This window comes from Acinonyx jubatus, chromosome A2, assembly GCF_027475565.1.
Source record: "Acinonyx jubatus isolate Ajub_Pintada_27869175 chromosome A2, VMU_Ajub_asm_v1.0, whole genome shotgun sequence".
NCBI classification, from domain to species: Eukaryota; Metazoa; Chordata; class Mammalia; order Carnivora; family Felidae; genus Acinonyx; species Acinonyx jubatus.
Genome location: NC_069383.1, coordinates 147,133,156 through 147,153,598, shown reverse-complemented (window position 1 = coordinate 147,153,598; position 20,443 = coordinate 147,133,156). Strand labels below are relative to the sequence as shown.

Here is a 20,443-nt window from a genome sequence, read left to right as displayed (position 1 = left end):
GTAAAGGATGATCTGCACTCTCAGCCCAAGCAATCCTCATGGCACTGAGCACAGACCAATACCTGTGAACCTGCTCCCAGCCTCTTCCCTCCCCATTGCCTTCCAGGGGCCCCTCCCCAGTAAGACAGAGGAAGCAACGGCGAGAGGATGGCCAGAGGCTTTGGCAGGGTGACATTTATTTGCCAGGTTCAGCAGGCACACAGTTAGCCTACCAACCTTCATACACCAGAGCAGACCCACAGGCATGCAGGGAGAAGGGCAGGACTGACACTGGAGTGCCGAGCAAAGGCCGGGACCAGTGTGGCTGCCTGCCCAAGCTGTGGTGGGGTCTGACAAAGGGCACCTGCCAGGAGCCTCGATCAGGAAACGGGGAAGCCTTATTCCACTTCCTCATCCCAGAAAAAGCAACTCAGCATGGCTCAGAGGCACCTGGGCCTCTGTTTCAGCCATGATAGAAGGGGAAGTGGGTCACAGACGTAGAGGGGGTTCCTCTCTATTTTGTTGTTGGATTAGGAGGGCAGAAATCTGCCCTATGAAGGGCAACCCCCTAAATCAGACTATGGGACACTGCCATGCAGCAGGCCCCCTTCAATGGAGAGGACTGTAGACTGAACCTAAGGGACTCCATCAGAAAAGAGCCAGGGGATACCAGCCCTCCCTGTTTGGCTCAGGGTAAGGACCAAGCTAGGCTGGTGCATGACGTGCTGGGCCTGCACTCTGCCTTCCAGTTTTCACTGCCACATCCCAACTGCTCCTCCTTCCCCTTACAGGCTCATGAAGCTCAGGGCACAGGGCAACCCACTGCAGAACCCAGGAGGGCAGGAAATAGCATAAGGGTGTTGGTGAGAACTTTCCAGGGACAAAGATGGAAGCTTCTACCCGCCCCCCCACTCATTCTCTTTCACTTCTGAGGGCCCCTAAAGCTACCAAGCAGTGCCCCCAACCATGCGACCAGTCTTGTCTTAAAGCATACTGCCCTAGATTTTTGAATTCTCTATACAAGCCTGTGTCCATTCTTAGAGCAGCCCACATACCACAGGCACATACCTTCATGTGCAGGAGCCTAAGACCGCTGACAGGGCCTCGCTGGAGGACCAGCTCTCAGGGCAAGGCCACCCAAGATTAGGGCCTGGGAAAGGATGGGACCTGCAGGGCCTGCCTGGGGAAATTGTGAGGCAAAAAGGGAAGGGGAAGGGAGCAGGGACCTCCTGAGTATCCCTAGAGCAGCATCCCGCAAGGAACAGAAACTGGTGAAGCTAGCGAAAGACAGAAAAGCCACAAGGAATCCATGCAGGGGCTGGGGCCGGTCCTGCCTCTGGCCTGCCCACCACTCACGCACATACACACAGGAGATGAGACTGCTCTCCTGTGGCCCCCAGACATGCCCCACACTGGGAGGCAGGGGCAGGGGGAGCAAGGGCATCAGGCCAATGACTCTATGTACAGTGAGAAGCCCCTCATCCACTCTCCCACCCTCCTGCCCATCCCCTGCCCCACACCAGACTGCCCACTCAGCTGGTCTCCTCCCTCCGAGACTCCTGGGCATAGCCAGCAGCCTCTTCCCCTTTACTAGAGGGTGGAGCCTGGCCTGTTGTGCCCCCAGGGGCTGTGCTGTCCGGCTGGGCCAAAGCCGGCTCAGGGGTGGCAGCTGCCTTGGTGGCCGGTGTGACACTGCTTTGAGAGGTGGGCATGATGCTCTCTTCTGTGGCTGGTGTGGCTCTCCCGTCGGTGGCTGGAGTAACACTCCTGTCGGTAGCTGGGGTGATGCTCCCATCGGTGGCTGGGGTGATGCTCCCATCGGTGGCTGGGGTGACACTGCCATCAGTGGCTGGGGTGACACTGCCATCTGTGGCTGGGGTGGCACTACGGTCTGCGGGGGCTGTATTATCACTCTTTGCAGCAAAAGCAGCATCACCCACTGTGGCTGAGGTGGCGCTGCCCCCAAGGGCTGGGGCAGCTCCACTTACAGCTGTGGCCCCACCTGCAGCCCCAGCGGTGGCAGTGTCTGTGGCTGGGGCAGACTGGGCTGTAGCTGTGCTGGACTGCTCTGGTGCCCGGAGCCGTTTCATGAGGGTGGTCACTCGGACAGCCTTCTGAAAGGAGGGCAGTGGAGAGAGGCTCAGAGTGGGGCTCACAGAAGCTGGACCCGTTCCTTCGCAAAGGCTAAACACAGACCATTCTATGGCGTCCCTGGCTGCCTCTGACCACCCGAGGGCCAGGGACCCAGCTGTTCAACACACCCACTTAAGGTAGTGACAGTGGCTACAATCACACCTGATAGCTGAAGAAACGCCTGTGTGTGGCTGCAGGGATATGATATAGGCAAGAAACTGTGTGTGCCAGAAGGAGCACTTGGGATCAATCCAAGAAAGGGAGTCATCCAAGCCTTACCTTCCACTTAGCCCTGGCAAAGTTCTTTTCAATCTGGGCACAGACACCATCCTTGATGTTCTTATCAGAAGCAGCATTGCCAGAAATCCTAGAAAGGGTACAGATGCATCTGGATCTGAGGGTGTATAGGCCTTCAGGGAGACTGCCCAGTCCTTTTCTCTTAAGATCCAGAAGTTACCAGGCAGGCCTCTGGGCTGGGCCTGAGCTCTGGGCACCCCCAACCCCTACTCAAAGCCTCAAGGATGGGGGCTACGAGATGTGAGGAGGGCAGAGGCCAAGGGAAATCTGGCCTCTCCTTCTGTCCTCCATGGGCCCTGCTCACCACTCATGGGAGATGGCCTCTTCTGCAGTGATGCGCTGGTCTTGCTCCACCTCCATCAGCCTTGTGACCAGGTCTTTGGCTGGGGACAAAGCCAAGGAGAGGTGAGGCATTGGCACCTCATATCACTGTCTAGAGGTGATGAATAGGCTGGGAGGTAGGAGTAGAGTCCAACAGAGAAGGCTGAGAGCAGGTCCCCCATACCAACCCTCCCGCTACCCACACACTGGGCACCTCCTCACCTGCCTGGGAAATGTCATCCCAGTATGGAGAGTCAAACTCGTAGTCGCCAGCTAGGATCTTGCGGAAGAGGTTCTTGTCGTGGTTCTCATAGTCATCTTCCTCTACCTCCTCATAGAAAGGTGGGTTCCCTGAAAGCCTACATGGGGGCCAAAGGGCAGGGTCACTAAAGAAGGCCATGGACACAGAACCCCACCTGGCCTGGCTACAAACCCATTCACTCACAGGATGTACATGATGACTCCAATGGCCCAGCAGTCCACGGGGCGTCCATACCGCTGCCGGCCTACCACCTCTGGGGCTGCAAACACAGTGTCCATCTGGTGGTCAATATCAGGCCTGGCCAAGCCTGGGACCGCTCATACCCACTTCCTGGGTTGGAGACTTCCTTCCCCCTACCCAGAGCCACTCCTTGAAGGTTGTCCCCCACCCTGTCCCTGCCCCACCCCCTGCTTGCCCAGGTACTCGGGAGTCCCACAGGGCTCCTTGATGAGGCCATTCTCTAGCTTAGCCAGATGGAAGTCGCTGATGACAATCTTTGAGTTCTTCAACCGATTATAGTAAACCAGGTTCTCCAGCTGCTCCGGGCAGGAATGACATGTGGGTGGGCAGAGAAAGACTCCATGAGGACCTCAGAGGCTAGACCAAGACCCCAAGGTGCTGCCCACCTCAGCCCCAGGCCGGGTGCCAACAGACCTGGCTCCTGGCCTCACCTTGAGGTTCCTGTGCACGATCTTGAGTGAGTGCAGGTAGGCCACGGCCTCCAGGACCTGCCGCACCACATTGCTTGTATCTCGCTCCGAGTAGTAGCCCTGGTCCAGGATCCAGTCAAACACCTCCCTCCCCGTGGCCCTGAGGGACACCAGCCCCTGAGCCCGCGTGGGCAGGATCGGGGGTGGGGCAGGAGTATTTGGGCAGGCTGCCTACACCAGGCAGCTAGCTGGGCAAGGCACGGGGACCCAACACCCCAAGGGGCCAGAAAGGGGGCTTTCCCTGGTTGCAGAGGGCAGAGCAGGTAAAGGCCCTGGGGACTGAGGAATCCGGGGACCCCAGACCCACACTCACAGCTCCAGGAAGATGAAGTACTCCTTGCGGGTCACAAACACATCCACCAGTTGCAGGATGTTGGGATGCTTCACCCTGGCAGCGGAGAGAGGGGCCAACAGTTAGGGCTGGGTAAACCCCTAAGAGAGGCTCTGGTTGCCACCGTGGGCCACAGCAAACTAACTGGCCAGAGCCTGGTACTGCTTGAGGTCACCTGCCCTTGAAACCATTCCCTGCTACCTCCTATGCCACCCCATCCCGAGGCCTCACACTCACATCTTGAGGATGCCTATTTCGTTCTTGGCCGCCTTCCGCACCTTGCGGCCGTCCCGTTTCTGGAACTTCTTGCAGGTGTGCAGCTTGCCCGTCGTCTTGTCCTTGGCCCGGAAGATCTCACAGAACTCCTCACTGTAGCCAGCAAGCACCCCACTCAGCCCTGGCCTCAATGTGGGCTGCCCTCTGCTCTCCTTTCCCAGGCCCTTGCCCACCCACCCTTGACCACAAGACCCCGCACTCACGTCTTGATGACCTGTCCCAAATCATATCTGTCAGTCACCTCCGACGGCTGGTTATAGTTCTTCTTATCGCCCAGAGTCACACACCCAAACGGCATTGCCAGTCTCTGAGCTGCAGACAGGATGGAGTCTGGCTCAGCTGTACCACAACATGGAGGCTTCTCCCCACAGTATGGAGGCTGGCTCTGGGAGACCCCAGCATGGCTCAGGACAAGGCAAGGGGCAGAGACTGCACTAGAAAGGGCTAGAGGGTGGTCAGCCTCCTACCCCTGCTTTTCTGGCCACAGCTCCTGCCACTCAGCTTGGCTGCCTGAACTACAACAGCCCCTACTTACGAAAAACATATTAAACTGACATATCAGGGAATCACTTTCTATTATGTACATTAAAAATTTTTTTTTACCAATTTCTTTAAATTTCAGCTATTGCACAGATGATGGGGAATATAACCACCCACCCAGCAGATAGCCATCTCTGAAAGTCTGAAGATACCAAGTGTTAGCAAAGACTTGAGCAGAAATGCATACATTTTTGCCACAGGACACTCATATTACACAGCAATGGAAATGAAGGAGCTATAGCTATAGCCAACCACATGGTGAATCTCACCAATACAGTGTTGAGTGAAATAGACACAAAAGAATACATACAGCATAATCCTATTGATTCAGAGTTCAAAACATGCAGAACTAACTTGTACTAAGGATACAAACATTCTGGTAAAACTGTTTTCAAAAAGAGCTAGGAAATAAGTACCATGAGTCCTTCCACAAGAAAGAGAGTGGTTGCGATTGAGTCAGGACACGGGGAGATTCTGGAGAGCTGATTTCTGAACCTGAGTGGTGGTTTTCACAGGTGTTTGCTTTATAATAATTTGTAAAAATGTACATACAAGTTTGGGGCACATTTCTAGATTTTTGATATATTTCACAATTTTAAAATGTTGATAAAAATTATAGCTATCTGTGGGGGTCCCTGGGTGGCTCTTTCGGTTAAATACAGACTTCGGCTCAGGTCATGATCTTGTGGTTTGCAAGTTCGAGCCCCACATCGGGCTCTGTGCTGACAGCTTGGAGCCTGGAGCCTACTTCGGAATATGTGTCTCCCTCTCTCTCTGCCCCTCCCCTGCTCATGCTCTGTCTCTCTCTGTCTCTAGAAAATAAATAAATGTTAAAAAAAAATTTAAAAAAAAGAATACTGGGTAGCTATTACAAAGAATAAAGTATGGAAATGCACTGCTGTTGGACGGTTTCTGAGATATGTTAAGTAGAAAAGCAAGGGACAGAATGCTGGGTCAAGGGTGCTGCTATTTGGGTAAATTTTTTATTTAAAAACAATTTTTTAAATGTTTATTTGTTTTTTGAGAGAGGGAGAGAGCATGAGCATGAGTGGGGGAGGGGCAGAGAGAGAGAGAGAGGGAGAGAGAGAGAGAGAGACAGAATCTGAAGCAGGCTCCAGGCTCTGAGCTCTCAGCTCAGAACCCGACACAGGACTCAAACTCATAGACCATGAGATGGTAGCCACAGCCAAAGTTGGATGCTTAACCAACTGAGCCACCCAGGCTCCCCTGGGTAAATTTTTTAAAGTTTATGTTCCAGTGTATACTCCAAACTCCATTCTGGAAAGACAGCTAAGAAAATCAGAGTGCTCTTTGGGGCAAAGAATTGTGTGTTAAAGGGGCAGATTTATATCTTGTATTGTTTTCTGTTAGAATTTTTACTATGATTACCTTTATTGATTTAATAAATGTTGCATTCAGGCACAGTCCTTGGAGAGTTTCCTCAGAGAGACCCCATTTGGGTGGAAGTGAGGAAAGGCTTTGAGGAAGAAGCAGCAGCAGGGCTGAGCCTTAGAGGAGAAGGATTTGCCAGGAGGCATGCAGGGGTAAACGGTCCAGAAAAGCTAGACAAGCCTGCCAGGGCCTCACTGCCAGGGCCCACAGGAGACCTGGGCAGTCAGGTCCAGGGAATAAGATCCTGGCCAGGGGTGGGTGTCACAAAGGTGACCACATGCAGCTGACTACAGTGGGTTCCAGGCACTCTGGCACCTGGGACATGGCACCCATGGGTCTGCAACCTTGCCAACCCAATCCTCACCTGCGGTGCTGGGTGGACTGGCTCCAGCACCCAAAGGAAAATGCACTCGCAGCTCTTGCTACAGGTAAACTTCAGGAGGGGAGTTAGTGACTGTCTGGACCTCCATAACACATGGTTAATGTGATACTGAGGCCATGGCAAAAGCTCTGCATGGAGGCTGCAAACGACCCTGCTGCTGCTGGCTGTGCCTACCGTCCCTCCATGCCGATTAGCACCTGCTGTGCACCTAGATGCTCCCCTATCTGGACTCACTGCAACTACACGGTAGTAGAGAAGGAAAGAAGCCATCCCCAGAGGAAGCCGCTTGGGTCACAGGGACTCTGCCAGCCAGGGTCAAAGGCCAGGACCCACACAAGTCCCATGGCTAGCCCTGGCTTTTGCTTGATTCCTCCCAGGCAGAGGCCACTCCCTCCCCAGGGGTCATAGTCCCGTAAGTTTTCCCTCAAATTTGTCCTCAGCATTAGGAAACAAATTTCATCCTTCCCTCATATGGGTTATTTGGGCTCAGGAAACACAAATGCATTTCACTGGTGTAATTTAAGCCAGGGCTTAAGCCATCTTGTGAGGCACTGCAGAGGCAAACAAGAGAAGCTTTGAAGATTGTCCCCGACTGTGTGTCTTTGCCACCATGGTCACAGCCCTGCTCCTGCGTCTGCCGGAGAGGAGCATGTGGCTGGAATCCCACACTCACAGCTGAGAGCAGAGGCACAGCCACCCACCACTGCCGGCCACTCATCTCTGTGCCCTAACAATCTGGGGGAGGGGGCCTGCATCAGTCCCTCAATGGCTCTAACGCACTGTGATTCCCTTTCCGGGCTGGAATCCAAGAGCCATGTACTGGGCAGGAGGGTGGTACCTCAGCCTGTGGGCCCCCCAGGAGAGGTGGGAGGGACCTGTGTCCCAGCTCTGTTGCTTTGCTTACACCGTTCCCTGTGGCAGGAATGCCCTTCCCCCAAAGCTTCCCATCAGTATCCTATTTGTCACGGCAGAGTTATTTATAACGTAAAAAAAAATCAGCAACTACCTAAAATCCAACAACAGGTGACTAACCAGCTCAACTGTGTCCATTCAATGGCAGGAAGTGTGGACACTGACAAGGGTACTGCCCACCTTGGCCTCCCTGTGAAGCAGCCTCCACATGAGCTTGGTGACAAGACCGGTGCTTAATCTGTTTCTTGGTTTGTTGTGATTTCTGACATTATAAGGTTGTTTGTGCAACCAATTGTCTAAAATGATTCTGATGTTCCAGGCTCAAAATGGCCCTTCTCTGAGATACTTTCCACAACCTCCACTTCCCCCACCCTATCAGCTCCTTGCTCTGCTGCATGGTGTGGGAGATTCTGTATATGCCCATCCCTGATATTGGCCCAGCTTTCAGCCATACATATTCTCTTGTGCTCGCAAGGATCCAGGGTTAGTCTTGTGGTCTCCTCCACCACAGAAATCCAGGCCTCTGCTCACAGTCACATCAGCCTGGATCTAGATCCTAAAACCTCATGAATGGGGCAGGGACAGATGGGCCTCTCTCCCTACCGTGGGTGCCCTGATCTCAGTTGGTTACTGCTTCCCTCACCAAACTGTACCCATTTGCCTCTACCCCCTTTTTAGCCCCAGGGCGAAGAAAGGAGAAAAGGGGTCCCCTCTACCCCCACCCTCTCTACCATCTGCTGCCCACTGCTGCTGCCTGGGAGGTTGCTGGTGTGCACACCAAGCCCCTGGCACCTGCTTGCAACAAGGGAGGCCCTGGTCCTGAAGCTAGGGGAACAGTCAAGGGACAGCTTCAAGAATGGTGACAAGCCAGGCAGAAAGGGGTTTGCATTTCTCACCCCCCACGGCCCAGTCAGCCCAGACCCAATACCCAACAGTGGAGAACTATCCTCCCACTGACACAGGGGCAGAGCCCAGGTCCACACTGGGACATGGGAGGACACAGAAGCCCCATAACGGCCGTTTCCCTAGAGACATGGCTCTTTTCATTTCCTGCAGAGAAACGGTGTGCACAGGGGGCTGTCCAAAGGGAGCTCAGGGGAAGCACAGAGCCTGGCACTGCCAGTGCCCTCCAGCTGACTCTAAGGATGCCTGATGGCCAAGCACTCCCAGTTACTGCCTGCTCCTCAGGTCTGACCCCTGGGCTTGGGCAATCGAGCCTCAGGCAAACCTGAGGGACACTCTGCCTGTTGGTGCCCTGGTAATAAAGGGTCCCATAGGGGCCCTGCTGCAGCCTTAAGCAAGTCTGGCTCCAGAGGTGGTCCTGCATTGGAGTCTTGTTCCCTCCTCCACTGGGGTCAGCCTGGTTCAGGCCCCACCTTTCACAGCAATAAACAAGTTTCCCACTGCCCTGGACCTCTCCCATGTAGAGTTCCAGAGCTTGCAGTAAATCTTGGGAGGCCAGGAGGGGCCCAAGAGGCCTCCTGTTACCTCCCAACAACTGTGGGCAACACCTCCCGATTTAGTGGCAACTGTGAACACCAGCCTTCAGGTACCCCCTCCCCTCCCCTACTCTTCTCTCTCAGGGACTGGGGCTGCATTTCCTGCTGCAAAGGACATGCCTAGGCCCAAGCCTTGCCTGGCTCTCACAGCTGAGGTCTCACTAGAAGGACCAGGGGAAATGGAGACTTCATCCTCAGGGTCTGGTGTCAGAAGGCACAGCCAATCTTCTAGCCCACTGTCCAGCTGCTTCAGGGACATGGGCAGGGGGCCGCTGTGGCTGGGCCTCAGGCTCCAGCTAAACCACGGTCCATAGTTCCTGCTGCTGACTCTCCCGTCTAATGACGGAGTAAGGACAGGGGGCCTCTCCAGCCTCAGCAGTGGGCATATAGTCCAGTGGTGCCTCCAGAAAGTTCAGCCTTGAACTTGGCATGACAGGACTAAGAACCAACTGGACCCTCCCAGGCACCTGGGGTCCCAGTCTTTGAACCCCTGAAGGAAAATCCACTGGCGGCCCTGCTGCCCTGTGGGTGGAGGAGGGAAATGCAGGGGAAGGCCCCAGAGTAAAGGATTGCTATGGTGATGGAAGTTTTGAAACAAAGGGAAGGGGAAGGGGAGAGGTGTTGACCAACCCCTTTTCTAAGAATTCCTTGAGATTTTGGCCCAACTCCTTTCCCATGGGTTCTGGCACCTGGCCCCATCAAGGAAGGGGAGGAGGGGGAATTGAGAGACTTTAGAAAAGAGAGAGGGGGGCAGGAACAGTGACGGACAATGGCAAAAAGTGATGGAAGGGTGACAATAAAAAGGACACAGGCACAATGACACAGGCAAGAAAGGTGGGTAGGGGCTCTGAAGGGGTCTATGGGCACCCAGCAGAGCCTTAAGGCCTCCACAGCCATATGCTCTGAACACCTGGGCCATGAGCTGCCCATGGTGCCTGGACCTTTGACACTGAACCCTCCTGTATCCCTCAGAAATGCACTGAACTTGGTGTGGGAAGCACAACCACGCCTGGGGGAAGAGGCCAGCTGTTGCAGTCCCCTCCGAACAATTCCATAGCCCCTCTCCCAATCATTAGGCAGCTTAGGTAAGGCAGGTCCATCAGGTGGAGGGTGCATGCCTGGAGAAGGGGACTAGAATGAAGCTTACAGACCTGGCTGCTTCCCTTTGTAGCCCCTTCTCTCAACTGGCCCAGCCCAGCCTAGACTAGCTACGCCCCCTTTACCTGCCATCCTCCCCAGGCCTTGGGTCCCCAGGGCCCATCTTGCAGTTCAGCCTAATTCCCTGCTGCAGCCATCCCACTTTCCAACAGTGGATCCCGTCAGGGGGGGCAGAAACAGCACCCTAAACAACCCAGAAACAGGATAACAACTGCACAGCACCAACCCCCTGCCTCAATTTCCCTAGATGGAGATCATGAAGTCTGTGGCCTTCTTCCAGGGCAAGGAATGGTGGCCAGGACATGGGCTGGAGAGGAGGGCCAGCAGCAGATATGGGGAAGGCAGCCTTTGGCACCTGGGGGTTCACACCAAATGCTATGAAAGAAGGGCAGAGACCTCTGCCGCACCCTGAGCCCAGCCTGACACTGAGGGGAGGAGAGACAGGAATTTCCCAGTGGAGAAAACTGGGGTCTATCAGGTGGCTAAAATTCAACTGAGGAGGTGTGGAGTGGGGGGAGGGGGAGAATCAGGTCTCTCTAGGTGGTCCTGGGGGGCTCAGAGTCTGGGCCTTGGAGGGGGGCAGCAGGACAGGGGCTGGACTGCTGCAGACTAAGCTTTTGGTGAAGGATAGAGGGCCCTGCTCCCCAGAAGGGAACCTGGTGGAGCAGGCTCTGTCTACGGGGTGCGGACAAAAGCAGTTTGGCACAGCTATGGGGGGCTGGGAGAGCCTAGGGTCTCTGACAGACACTACAAGCTGGGTAAGGCAGAAATTCATTTGTTCATTGTCCACTGCCCCCCCACACACACCAGCCAGGGACCCTGCTCCCCAACGTGGCACCACCCTGACCCCCTTCCCCAGCGCTGCTGACTCGCCCCCGCTGGCACAGCAACACACATGCGGGAGGCACACGTGTGAGCACCAAGCCCCGCACCTCCCAGCAGAAACATGTGCGTCCCCTACCCCCACCGCGCAGCGCTGGGTCGGTGCCCTGAACCCCCAACTGGCCCCCACGTTAAGGCTTGGAAGCTGAATCTTGGCTAGGGGGCTGCGGGCCCCCAGGGGCTTGGGGCCTCCTCCCCCACCTCGCGGCAGCCCCGCCCAGCCCCCTTCAGGTTGTCGCCTATAAAGAACTCTCCGTTGTCATGGAAATTAGTGACTGCCTAGCTGGAGGAAGGGGACCCGGGGGCAGTTGGGAGGGGTTGAAGGCGGCTCTGGGAGTCAGGAGGGTCGGCTTAGCCCTCGGCCCCTACCCCCAAGGGGCACCACGAACCTTGGAGGGTTAAGGTTTTCACAGTTAGGAGCCCAGCAAGACGTGGGGGGAGGGGGGGGCGAAAGGGGCGGAGGGGGGTCGGGGGGAGAAAGATTCGCCTGACTTGAGTCTCAGAGGCTTCCCCTGGGACCCCCGAGCCGTGAGAGGTGACGGGGAACTTTAAGCCCAACCCCGCTCTCCGACCCCCGGATCTCCAGAACCCTCGTGCTCTGCCCCCCTCGCGGAGCCCCCGCGCACTGAGCGACCCGAATCTTGAGCCAGAGACCCAATCCCCCAAGACCCCCACAACGTGCGTTCAGGGGGCGCCCCCCCCCCTCGCGGCCCGCCCCGCACCTGCAGCGCCGGTCGGTCACACGGAGGAAGCGATCTCGGGTTCAGTGGGGCGCCGAGGGTTCCGGGGGCGGCGGGCAGAATCCGCTCCGGGCACGCGGGGCAGACGCGGCGCCAGCTGCAGCCGCTTGGGCTCGCAAACCTCCAGCATCTCCCGCCGCTCGCCGGCACCGGATTCGCACCCCGGGCCGGGGGCGGGCTGGGGGCGGGGCCTCCCTCAACCGGCTCCGCCCGGGCCCTTGAGGAGCTTGAGGCCAGAAACCCACTCGAAGGGGGGCGGACGACCAGCGTTAAAGAGTTGTTGAGCACTGGCCAGCCTGGCGCCGGCCTGGCTCTCAAAGACTCCCTTAGGCCCTGGGACTGACTGGGCAACAGGGGCCAGAGGGGCCTTCTTATACACATGGCAGGGAGTGGGGAGTAGGAGGTGTGGGGAAAGCCAGAGTCCTGGAGCTGCACAGGAATCTCTTGGCAGGTAGTAGTCCCCAGGGGACCAGCACTCTGCCTAGCTCCCAAAACCTGACCCAAAGGGTGGAACCTACTTACAAGAACAAAGTGTGCAGTTGCTAGGGCAAGCTGCATTACAGATTGGCATCCTCTAGCTAAGAATAGTAAGCACATGGTTGAGTATGTGGGCAAGTGGTCAGTGAGGGCTCCAGACCATGGTGGCAGAACCTCCTATTCCCCCACCCCACCCCAATTCAGCCTTTCTCATTCCGAAGTCCCAGCCAGGGTGGCTAGCCCAGCCCACAAGGCTGGCCCCCCTCCTTGTGCAGCACTGAATTTCCCAGCCTATAAAAGTCACCCATGACATGGTATGGATTGTGCTTTCCAGTTTAATCACCCTCAAACACTTCATGAGCAGCATCACCACCAGCAGCATCACCACCAGCAGCCTAGGCTGGGATGTGGGGATACAGGAGAACTATTGCACCAAGGGGTCCCACCAGTCCCGTCCTCTGATGGGAAGAGGCTAAGAACTGCCTGGAAGAAGATTTGAAGGAAGTCCTTGGCCATTTCTTTGTCCTTTGTCAGGGAGGCACATAGACCCAATGCTTGCCCCTTCCCCCTCACAAGCACTGAGAACCATCCTGAGGCCCATGTCAGAAGGCCAGACAGGCTTCTTGGTGCCTGGAGCTGGGTTCCAGCCCACCCCAAACCTCCCAGTGAGCCTTCTGACCCCATCCTGGGTAAGGTCATTTCCAAACCCTTGGATTTGACTGAGTCTTCCCTGTATGGCCCCCCATGGCTGCTGACAGGAGTGACTGCTCAAGTGAGGAAGTTGGGGCTGGAGTTGGGAAGGCTAGCCTGGGAAATGACCACTCAAACAAGGCCCCTCGATATCTTCCTCCAGACAAAGGTGTCAAGGAGCTCTTTACATCCTTCCCTGGCTTTGGGTCACCTCTTCCAGGCCAGGCTGATGCCACCTCTGGGCCCTCTGTGCTCTGGGTGGTCTCAGTCACAGCACCAACCCCACCACTGTGTAGGAATCTCCTGGCAGGCTAGGCATCAGCAGGGCAGAGGCTGTGTTTCATTTCAGTATGCTCAGTTCACGTCTGCAGAATGAATGAATGGCCTGGTATTCGGTCCTTCCTGCTGTCTGCCCACTGTCCTTGAAACAATGGTTTTCTGAGTTGTATAGTACAGCTGAGCCATGGCTTGCTGACCCCACACATGTGACATACATTTTCTGGCTTTCCTGAAGGTCATAGCTCTCTGGGTATGAAGAAGCTGGGCTAAGGAGAAACTAGAATGGGGGATTTAGAGGCAGGGGAAGAGGTGGTTTGCTAGAGCCCTGCCTGCTGCTGGCAGTGCTCCACCTCTTCTTGGTCGTGTGCACACTCCATGTGCCTGTGGGTGAGTGCACGTGGTGGGGTGTGTGTGTACACGTGTGAGTGTATGTGTGCGTGAGCTCTCCTGCTGAAGGAGACGGCAATAGCACAGTGTGTGCAGTGGTGCCCAGTGGCACGTGTATCTGCATTCTGTGTGCACCCAGGCGTGCTTGCTCGCACATGTACATGGACACTGTTGCTAGTCTGTGAAGCCACTGGTCCCTGGAGCCACCGGTCCCCTCCCTGCCTGACACAGGCCTCAGGACTGTGGAGGCTGAATCAGGATATGGGAGCAGGATGTGGGAAGAGCCTGGGCCATGCCCGAGGGCTGGTAGGGGCTGTGATGACCCTACATAACAGGCTATTTCCAGTCTCCCCACCCAGGACAGCCCCTCACTGTCAGGCATTTGCTGGGGGGTGCGGGGGGGGGGGCGGGTAGCCGGGTCTTTGCGCTTTGTGGATAGAGCAACCTAAAGATGAGAACACAGTGTTGGGATGGGAGCACGCTTGTCCCTCAGCCCCCAGCCAGAGAGACACAGGCAGGGTAGGTCTTCAGTGTTTTGGCTTGAATCTCTAGCCACCCTCCGGGCAGGAGGTAGCAATACCAACTGGATGCCATCCTCTCAACTCTTCCAGGCCATGGACTGGGCCCACGTGGAACTTTATTCCCACCTCTACTATTTAGAGCTAGACAAGGTCAGGGGACATGGCTTCTAGCCAACCCCCTGGCCAGAGGAATGGTGGAAAGCCCTTTAGGACAGGGCAGAGTTTGGGAAAAGAGCAGGGGCAGTTGGCATTGACATTGTCCAGTAGCCTCTATGAAGATATCCTGAAGAAGCCAGTACCCTAGGCCAGTGGGCAGGGAAGCCCAGGTCAGGAGGCTGAGGAGGGGAAAGGAGCCCAAGGTTGACAGTTCTGGCTCTCACCAGAGATAGACAGTCAGAGAGGCAGGATAAAGTGTGAGCCTACCTATCCACAGAGCCCACAAAGCGAGTCAGATCCTCATTGCCCAGTTCAGGTTGTATCTCCCACCCAAGATCCAGGACTTATCTGACACCTGCATGACCCTGACTTCCTACCCCAGGGCACCAAAGGCCAGCACTCCCATACCCTCATACTCTGACTGGCCACAGAAGCATAGAGCTTTAGGCAAAGTTCAGACTTTTCACCAGGCCAGCTACCCCAAGAAGCCCAGACTTTTATAGGTACCCTCTCTTGGAAGCAACAAATGTTCCAGGTCCCCAGCCATCTTTGGAACTGTTAGGCTGTTGTCCGTGTTGCTGTCCTTAGCCCCCCATAGAGGGCCCAAGATGGAGGAGGGAGGAGGGCAAGCCATCTTTTCCTCTGGAGCTAGGGGAGGGGGCTGTCCCCCCCCTTCATGACTCACTCCAGGCTGTGTGGGTTATTACATTATGTTTGAAATTGCCATGACAACCAGCTGGCAATCAAGGGTAATTGCACTTGTCGCCAGGGCAACGGGGCAAAACCCACAGCAGCCACTGTCTATGATTGCCCTTGGGGTACAGTAAAGGTCAGACTAGACCAGAGCCAATGCCAGCCAAGGGACTCTGAGGTTCTCTGGAAAGGATAGGATTGCCAGGGCCCATGGAGTTCCATTGTGCAGAGGCAGGGTGTGCCTTGGGAGTGCCAGGGTCCCCATCTCTAACTCCATGCCTGGACCTCTGTCCTTCCCCACACCACTCTGTGCCTAAAACATGCCACAGTGCTCGAAGTAAGCAGAACCAGAACTTTTATATGCTCACAGATGGTACTTGTAGATGGCCCAAGGGCCTTCCTCCTCGTACTCACGGCGGCTGAGCCACAGACTCTGGAAGGAGTCCCGGGATGCCATGATGGAGCCTCCAAGCCAAGCAGCAACAGCACGGTGGGGAGAGCCCAGCACAGTGGCTCGGGGGCCCAGCTCCTGACTTAGGCGCTCAGGAAAGCCATTCACCAGGGTGGTGCCACCTTCCAGCACCACATTGGCCAGCAGCTGCTCCTGCTGCTTGGCATCCAGCCGGCCAATGCTAAGGAGGGCTAGTTGTGGGAGGCCAGGCTGGTTGAGGCCTAGCAGATCGGGCTGGAAGAGGGCCTCAGGGCAGCAGAAACGCTCAGAGCCCAGTGTGATGACCTGCTTGTCTGGAAGCATGAAGTCCACTCGGGCCTGAGCCTGGGCGCGGGCCATCTCAGCTGTCATGTCCGTGGCCACATAGCAGCAGGCCTCTTTAATCTGGTTGACCAACCCTGCCTTGGGTGGCGAGTGGCCACCTGCCAGCAATAGCTGAGCCAGGTATTCAGTGAGGTCAGCACCAGCCACGTCCAGCCGGTAGGTGTCGAGGGGGGCCAGATCCCCCGTGAGGATAGGCGCCACATAGGAGGTACCATGGCCACTGCCCAGCACCAGCCCAGTGGTGCGCCCGTAAGCATAGAGTGCCAGGAGGGCCTGATGCGCCGTCTGCATGGCTGGCACGTGGAAGCGCTCAAAGAGTATTTCAGCCACCTTTTCTCGGTTGGTGCGCGGTGAAATGGGTGAGTCAGCCACGAGGACAGCCAGCTCCTCCGGCCGCATGCCCAGCCTGCAATAAAACAAGTGCTGCCACAGCACCTCCAATGCATCCCAGTCCGAGACCACTCCTCGATTCAGCACCGAACAGGAGCCCTCTTGGTCCTCGGGCACCACATACCGAGGCTCGTCCTGGGCTGGGTGCTGTAGCAGTTGGACACGTGAGGACACCACACTGAGGACGTGGTCCTCTCCAGCCAGTCCACATTTGGTGAAGCCCGTGCCTGTGTCAATCACCACAGCCGCCATGTCCTGGTAGGGACCCAGTGAGTGGCGGCAGAGCACCAGGGACTGCACTGGCAGAGCATCCGTGGCGGGCACCAGTTCGTAGCAGGCCCCACGGAGCAGGCCAAGTTGTGCAACCACTGGTGAGAGCGTAATGTCCTCAGCCATCAGCTTGAACCGGGGACCCTGGGGGTCACTGCCCACCATAGCCACGGGCAAGACATTGCAGCCAGTGCCAGGTGTAGATAATGTGACCAGGGAAAACTGCTCCTCTTGGGTCCCAGAGGAGCTGCCAGGTTGCCAGGATGAGAGCTGATGTGTGCTGGAGCTTTGAGTGGCACCGACACCGACCTTTTCTCTACTCACGTAGACACGGGTCTCCTTAGGGGCCAGGGGCACCTGAAGTAGCCCTACGTGGGCCGGCAAGCCCAAGGGCTCTCCTTCCTGATGCAAGGTGGAGGCCTGGCCAGGTTCTCTGGGGATGGGGGTCCCTCCTGAGATGATGGGCTCTTTGGAAATGGGGGGTTCTTGAGAAAAGGGATGCTTCCCAGTGAGAGAAAGCTGCCTGGCAAGAGGGGTTCCAGTGAGAGGGGGCTGACCAGGAAGGGGGAGCTGCTTGGTAGAAGGGGCTTGCTCAGCCAGGAGTGGCTGACCAGAAAGGGGGGTCTGCCTGGTGAGGGGGCACTGGTCGGCAGAGGGAGGCTGAGCAGTTGGAGGGGGCTGTCCAGCCAGGGGACACTGCTCAGCTAGTGGCGGCTGACCACTGAGGGAGGCCTGCCCAGCACCTTCTGCCCTAAGGTTGTCAGGGTGAGCAGTAAGGACCGCTTTCTGGTTGTGGTTGCCTGTATCCACCTGGAGTAGGGATCTGGACATCACCTGGGGTTTCGCTTGTGGCGTAGGCTCTGGGATCAGCTCTGAGTTCATCCACTGCAGTTTCTTGGGCTGGACCATGGAAGTGTCCTGCATCCTGGCTGTATTCAGCATCCAGATGGTGTGACTAGCTTCATTTTTTTCAGCATCAGGTTTAGACCAGCCAGGCTCATGAACATGGCTCAATATCCTCTCACCAAATTGGAGGGGCATCCCCAGTGGAATGGGCCCAGTGAACAGTCTGATGGGTGTCTCAGTACCAGGGGAGTCCCATGACTCCAAGTTGATACTCCCTTCCTTGGGAACCAGGGCCACCTCTCGATAGCTTCCCGACGAGAGGCTAGAGGGCACAGGGCTAGACAGTACGGGTGAAGTGGACCAGAATCTGCAACGATTGTTGTCAGGGGAAAGGATTGGCACGGGTAATGGTCGAGTGGACAACACATTTTCAGGGACATAGATGGATGGGTGGCTGGGCATGAGGCCCACGAGCACTGCCCGTGAACCCATGGGGTCATGGCACAGTAGCCCCATCCTGGTGTTGCCTGTGGCTATATCAAACACCAGCACACGGTCTTCCACAGCATCCGGGAGCTGGCAGGTAGGGGCACTGGAAGGGGGAATCTGTATGGCTTCCCTGGGAGACTGGACTGGGGACTGCTCGTGGCAGGATACTTGGTAGGCAGACGCTGGCACATTGGAGCAGGTATTGTTGCAAACATTGAGAGGCTGCTGGTCTGGCTGAGAGCTGCAGATCTCATGGCTACTCCTCTGGGACTTGGGGGGCCCTGGGAGTCCTGAGCCTGGTGTTGGGCTGCCTGGCCTGGAGGTGTAGACCAGGGGCTTCTCTGCTGGGTTCTCGGGCTGGTTGGGTAACACCTGCATTCTGGCAACCTCAAGCTCCTGGACATGGTCTGAGGACTCCTCTGGAGTGGGCGCTGGGGCAGGAGTCTCCTCCCGAAAATGAAAATCCACTTTGTCCTGGCAGGGTGTGACCACTTTGGAAGACTCCAAGACAACTGACCATCGATTGCCACACTCCCTGAGCAGGAGGTCTTGGGACAGGCCATTGGTGATGGCAAGGGTATCTGTCGAGTGGTCAGGGTTGGAGGTGTAAGGTTCAGATACTGCTGGCATTAGGGCTGTATCCACAACTGAAGTATTTGCCTGAGATGGAGTTGGAGGAGCCTGGGCTGGACACGGGCACTTGCCCTGGCCCTGACCTTGAGTTGGAGCCAGAGGAGGATCTTGGGCTACAACTGAGCCATCCTCCCCTGACAGGAAATAGGGTAGCCACCGGCTCTTTCTGCTGCCCACGGGGGCTCTCTGGTCAGGACTGCAAGGGCCTTTGCCCCAGCCTACCAGGACTTTAGCTGGAGCCTTGCCCTGCCCTGCAACCTGCACCTGAAGCCGGGAGCAGCAGAATCCATCCTGGGCCATGTCACTGGTGCTGTCACTGGGTGTGCACACGGGTAGGGCCAGGGTCCTGTTCTCCACGATGAGATGCGTTTGGGTTCCCACGATGGAGCTTGGAAACGGACTAGTAGAAGGGAGCCTCAGAATATCTTGGGAGGCCTGCTCACAGCCACACTGGGAGCTAACCTCAGCAGGGTCCCGGTGTAGCTGGTGAATGGGCTCAGGGGCATGGGCCTGGGAGGCAGGGCCACAGGTCCCATCAATGATGGCCTCGGTGGACAATGACAACCCCTGCCTGAAGTATGCAGATCCTGAGTTTATCCATGGTCCCTGGGACCCTCTGAGGCCACCCCCCGGCTGCTGGCTGCTGGCCAAGGAGTGGTCTTGGGGGCCGGATGTATCAGGGCCCCCCACCTCCTTGGTGACTTCCATAGTCCTGCTCCATGCCCTAGGTGCCCTGCCCCCACTTCGTTGTCATGGTGACCCCACACATCACAGCCCCCAGTGACCTGGGGGGGGGGGCGGTGACAAAGTGTGGGAAACCAGGGGCCCCACCCCCCTGAGGAATGCGGTCTGCCCAGGGAACCTTGGGAAACAGAAAGGCCCAGGAACCTTAGTGAAGTTCACCAACCCTAGGCCAGCCTCCTCTCCCCTTACCAGCCAGGTGACTACTCTACCCAGGCCTGCCATAGAGTGAGGACAGTGCCCCTTGCGGCAGGGCCTAGGAGTGGCAGTGTAAAGCCAACAGAGAAAGGTAGGCAGGGGAGACTCTGGATTCCTAGTGTACTTCAGATGCCAGACTTGGTTCTTTCTCCTCACTTCTCAGGTGTCAACTTGAGGCTTAAGGCCTGACCCAGGGATGAGTTCCAAGTATGTGACTCAAGGGCCTTTGGTGGATCAAAGCCCCTTTACCACTCAGTCCTGGGAGACAGAAGAGGGTGAGGGGCCCAGCTCAGGCCCATGCTCCTCTCCCCCATGTTCCCTGGCTCCCACTCCAGGGACAGCAGCTCCTTGGCAGTCTTTCTGCTCCAGATGGTTCTCCTCTGCCTGTGCCTCACAGAGCCCCCTCCCCAGAGCCACATGTCTTTGAAGCCTAGAACCAGTCAGTATCCCACAGAGGTGACTATGGGAGCCACAGGGGTGGGGTGGGGCCTTTGTTCAGAATCCTCAAGTCAGAATGTTCTAGCTCTTGTCACATTGTGTCAACTTCTCCTTGGCCATGAGGGGGGCAGGGCACTTGGCATAGGGCTAGGCCACAGTGGACACAAGGCCAGCCAAGTGGCAATTACAGAGGGGGCACAGTAGGGATACAGGGGACACAGGGCTGGCTACAGAGTGGAGGTATGGTTGGTGCAGGACTGGGCATGCAGTGGGCACAGCTGTATATACAATGAGGACAAGCTGGATAAAGGACTGGACATAGGGTAGGCACATAGGAAATGTAAGCTATTAGACTGGGTGGGCACTTTCACCCTTCATTTCTTAAATGGGCAAACATAAGGCAGGGAGGGGTGGGACCTGCCAGGACCACCAGCACCAGACGTGACCTACTGCGACACAAGACAGGCCTAGGCAGCAGTTTGGGGAACCACCTGTTAACCACAGGCCTCGTCTGGAGGTTCTGACCTGAGGCCGCGTCAGTTCTCCTGCCTCCTGCCAGCTGTCAGCTCTGAACCTCTTCCGTCTGGTCCCCAGGGCTATGTCCTTTCAGGCCTCAGTCTTTCTGCCCAGGAAACAGGTTTGTGGA

At 56.6% G+C, this 20,443-nt stretch overlaps 2 protein-coding genes across 3 annotated transcripts; both read right to left on the bottom strand.

Annotated features, from left to right (window-relative positions):
• Positions 1-141: 141 nt before the first annotated feature.
• Positions 142-15,407, bottom strand: CAMKV (CaM kinase like vesicle associated). 2 transcript variants are annotated; one of them, XM_053219351.1, is made up of 11 exons: positions 15,386-15,407; positions 4,513-4,621; positions 4,271-4,402; positions 4,016-4,090; positions 3,664-3,802; positions 3,408-3,528; positions 3,176-3,251; positions 2,953-3,089; positions 2,714-2,792; positions 2,392-2,479; positions 142-2,093 (listed from the first exon to the last, which is right to left on the bottom strand). In XM_053219351.1, the coding sequence occupies exons 2-11, from the start codon at positions 4,605-4,607 to the stop codon at positions 1,512-1,514; spliced, it is 1,524 nt and encodes a 507-aa protein (XP_053075326.1). In that variant the 5' UTR covers positions 4,608-4,621; positions 15,386-15,407; the 3' UTR covers positions 142-1,511. The 2 variants fall into 2 exon arrangements, with proteins under 2 accessions (XP_053075326.1, XP_026894548.1); XM_027038747.2 differs by lacking the exon at positions 15,386-15,407 and adding an exon at positions 11,797-12,128.
• LOC106979282 (uncharacterized) lies at positions 15,382-19,270 on the bottom strand. The gene has a single exon (XM_015077125.3). The coding sequence runs from the start codon at positions 19,126-19,128 to the stop codon at positions 15,382-15,384; it is 3,747 nt and encodes a 1,248-aa protein (XP_014932611.2). The 5' UTR covers positions 19,129-19,270.
• Positions 19,271-20,443: the final 1,173 nt, after the last annotated feature.

Excerpts from the sequence above, each read along its gene's own strand:
- LOC106979282 (XM_015077125.3), bottom strand. The coding sequence starts at position 19,128 with ATGGAAGTCACCAAGGAGGTGGGGGGCCCTGATACATCCGGCCCCCAA.
- CAMKV (XM_053219351.1), bottom strand. The coding sequence starts at position 4,607 with ATGCCGTTTGGGTGTGTGACTCTGGGCGATAAGAAGAACTATAACCAG. Across the intron at positions 4,403-4,512 it reads TTGGGACAGGTCATCAAGAC|TGAGGAGTTCTGTGAGATCT; the intron begins GTGAGTGCGGGG and ends TGCTGGCTACAG. Across the intron at positions 2,094-2,391 it reads TTGCCAGGGCTAAGTGGAAG|AAGGCTGTCCGAGTGACCAC; the intron begins GTAAGGCTTGGA and ends CCCTCCTTTCAG.